Source organism: Ceratina calcarata, unplaced genomic scaffold, assembly GCF_001652005.2.
Source record: "Ceratina calcarata isolate Rehan_Ccalc_2016 unplaced genomic scaffold, ASM165200v1 scaffold580.2, whole genome shotgun sequence".
Taxonomy (NCBI): domain Eukaryota; kingdom Metazoa; phylum Arthropoda; class Insecta; order Hymenoptera; family Apidae; genus Ceratina; species Ceratina calcarata.
Genome location: NW_017177020.1, coordinates 7,275 through 9,023, shown reverse-complemented (window position 1 = coordinate 9,023; position 1,749 = coordinate 7,275). Strand labels below are relative to the sequence as shown.

General features: G+C 36.0%; 1 protein-coding gene across 1 annotated transcript; it reads left to right on the top strand.

Moving 5' to 3' along the window:
- The first annotated feature begins 613 nt into the window (after positions 1-613).
- LOC108629699 (uncharacterized) lies at positions 614-1,585 on the top strand. The gene is made up of 3 exons (XM_018032532.2): positions 614-1,063; positions 1,135-1,394; positions 1,485-1,585. The coding sequence occupies exons 2-3, from the start codon at positions 1,154-1,156 to the stop codon at positions 1,583-1,585; spliced, it is 342 nt and encodes a 113-aa protein (XP_017888021.1). The 5' UTR covers positions 614-1,063; positions 1,135-1,153.
- The last annotated feature ends 164 nt before the right edge of the window (positions 1,586-1,749 follow it).

Here is a 1,749-nt window from a genome sequence, read left to right as displayed (position 1 = left end):
CATTTATTTAAATGGAACCACCATTTTTTAAACACCTACGATGATAGTCCCTTTCATTAGGAATTCAGTGACTATAATTATTCAAGGTCATTCAAGGTCACAGTCAGTATGAAAGCAGAATATGTTTGTAGTAAATATACACTACCAGGTTTACTACAAGTGTACCCTGTATACAGACTGAACCACGAATCGTGATCACAAACACTAAAAGCTTATTGGCAGACGGTCTTCTCCAATACAAGAATAAAGCATACTTATGTTAGTTAGCAATTAAATCGTGTAACTAAGAACAATTTTTTTAAAGTCTGCCAAGCACAATTTAGGCTACTGTTAGCATAAAGTTGATGAAATTTCACAAGGCAGACTGTTCGCAGATATATAAATGTTTCAGACGCACTAGTGTATTAACACATTTTTTACAATAAAGAGAGAGTAGTGGCGATGTAGCTCTGAGTGAGAGAGAACATTATGGTGGCACAATCGTAAATGCGTCCTTCTTCTTCCTACTATTCCTCTCTTACTATTTGTAAGTACCAAAGTACGTATCCCAGAAAAAGTGTTAGAGCCGAAAAGGGATGATTCTGGAAGTATTTCTGAATAACAATTTCCTTTGGCAAAATGCAAAGTGAGGCATGGTTTTTTAATTACTAACGAAAAACACTGACCAATAAGAACACGCATAGGGCCCACACTGAGCCCTAACCGAGCCGGGAGAGGGGGCAAACCTAAATGGGGCGAGTTGAGGCCATTTTTTTCATGAACTAAACATCACAACCACATCTTTAAAATATGTCAATGAGCACTACTACATTCGTTCTACTATCGGTGTAACGTTTAGTTACTTCAAGAATGGTAGGAGGCGCTAGTGACATCACAACGCGTCCAACGGACGCTACTACCATTATTTGGCGCGAAAAGGAAGACGGCGTGGTCAGAAAGATTCAGGGTTATAAAAAGTCGGTCTTTTAATTAAATTTGTACGAGTGAAAGCAAAGTTTAACGACTTTTCGAAAATTAGTTTGTAGTTTTAAGAAGAGGCAGATTTGTATCTACAGTACGGACGGTAAAAGGATAAATAAATTTCGATAATATTCAATAAAACAAACTCGTATTAATTGCATTTGTTTAATCTAGGTATCATAAATATTTCAAAATGGACCATCGTAAATGTGCGGTAACGAATTGCAAATTCTCGACACTGAAAAATATTAAGCTCAGAGCATTTCCGAATATTAAAACAGATAAGGAGCGATGCCTCAAGTGGATTGCTGCATGTGGCAATCCAAAGTTGCAACGAGTAAGGCATTGCGCTATTTGCGACAATCATTTTGAAAATAAATATAAATTAAGTAAGCACCTTAGCAGGACAGCGGTCCCGACTTTGTATTTACCGGGTATGTATCAATTATTTACTATTGTCTACATTTAGAACTTATTTGCACCACTTTATTTTATTAACATAAAAAAATGTATATATTTTATAGAACCAATAGATGTCGCAGGATTGGAAAACCAACCGGGGCCCAGCATCGTGGATGGAGACAATGATAAGCCTATGGACGTGGATAATGGTAAGGAAATTTAAATGGAGGGAATGTAACTCTGCACCTCAAATATCTTTGTTTTTTTTTTAAAGATACGTCAAATGTTTTAAAAATATAGTTGGGGTATTAAAAATGGTTCAGTGGGGTATTAAAAATGGTTCAGTGGGGATTATAAAAATATCAAAAATATTTGTGTGTTTATGTC

Bases quoted from the DNA above. Each gene is read 5' to 3' on its own strand.
- LOC108629699 (XM_018032532.2), top strand. From the start codon at position 1,154: ATGGACCATCGTAAATGTGCGGTAACGAATTGCAAATTCTCGACACTG. The intron at 1,395-1,484 runs GTATGTATCAAT...TATATTTTATAG, and splicing joins CCCGACTTTGTATTTACCGG to AACCAATAGATGTCGCAGGA.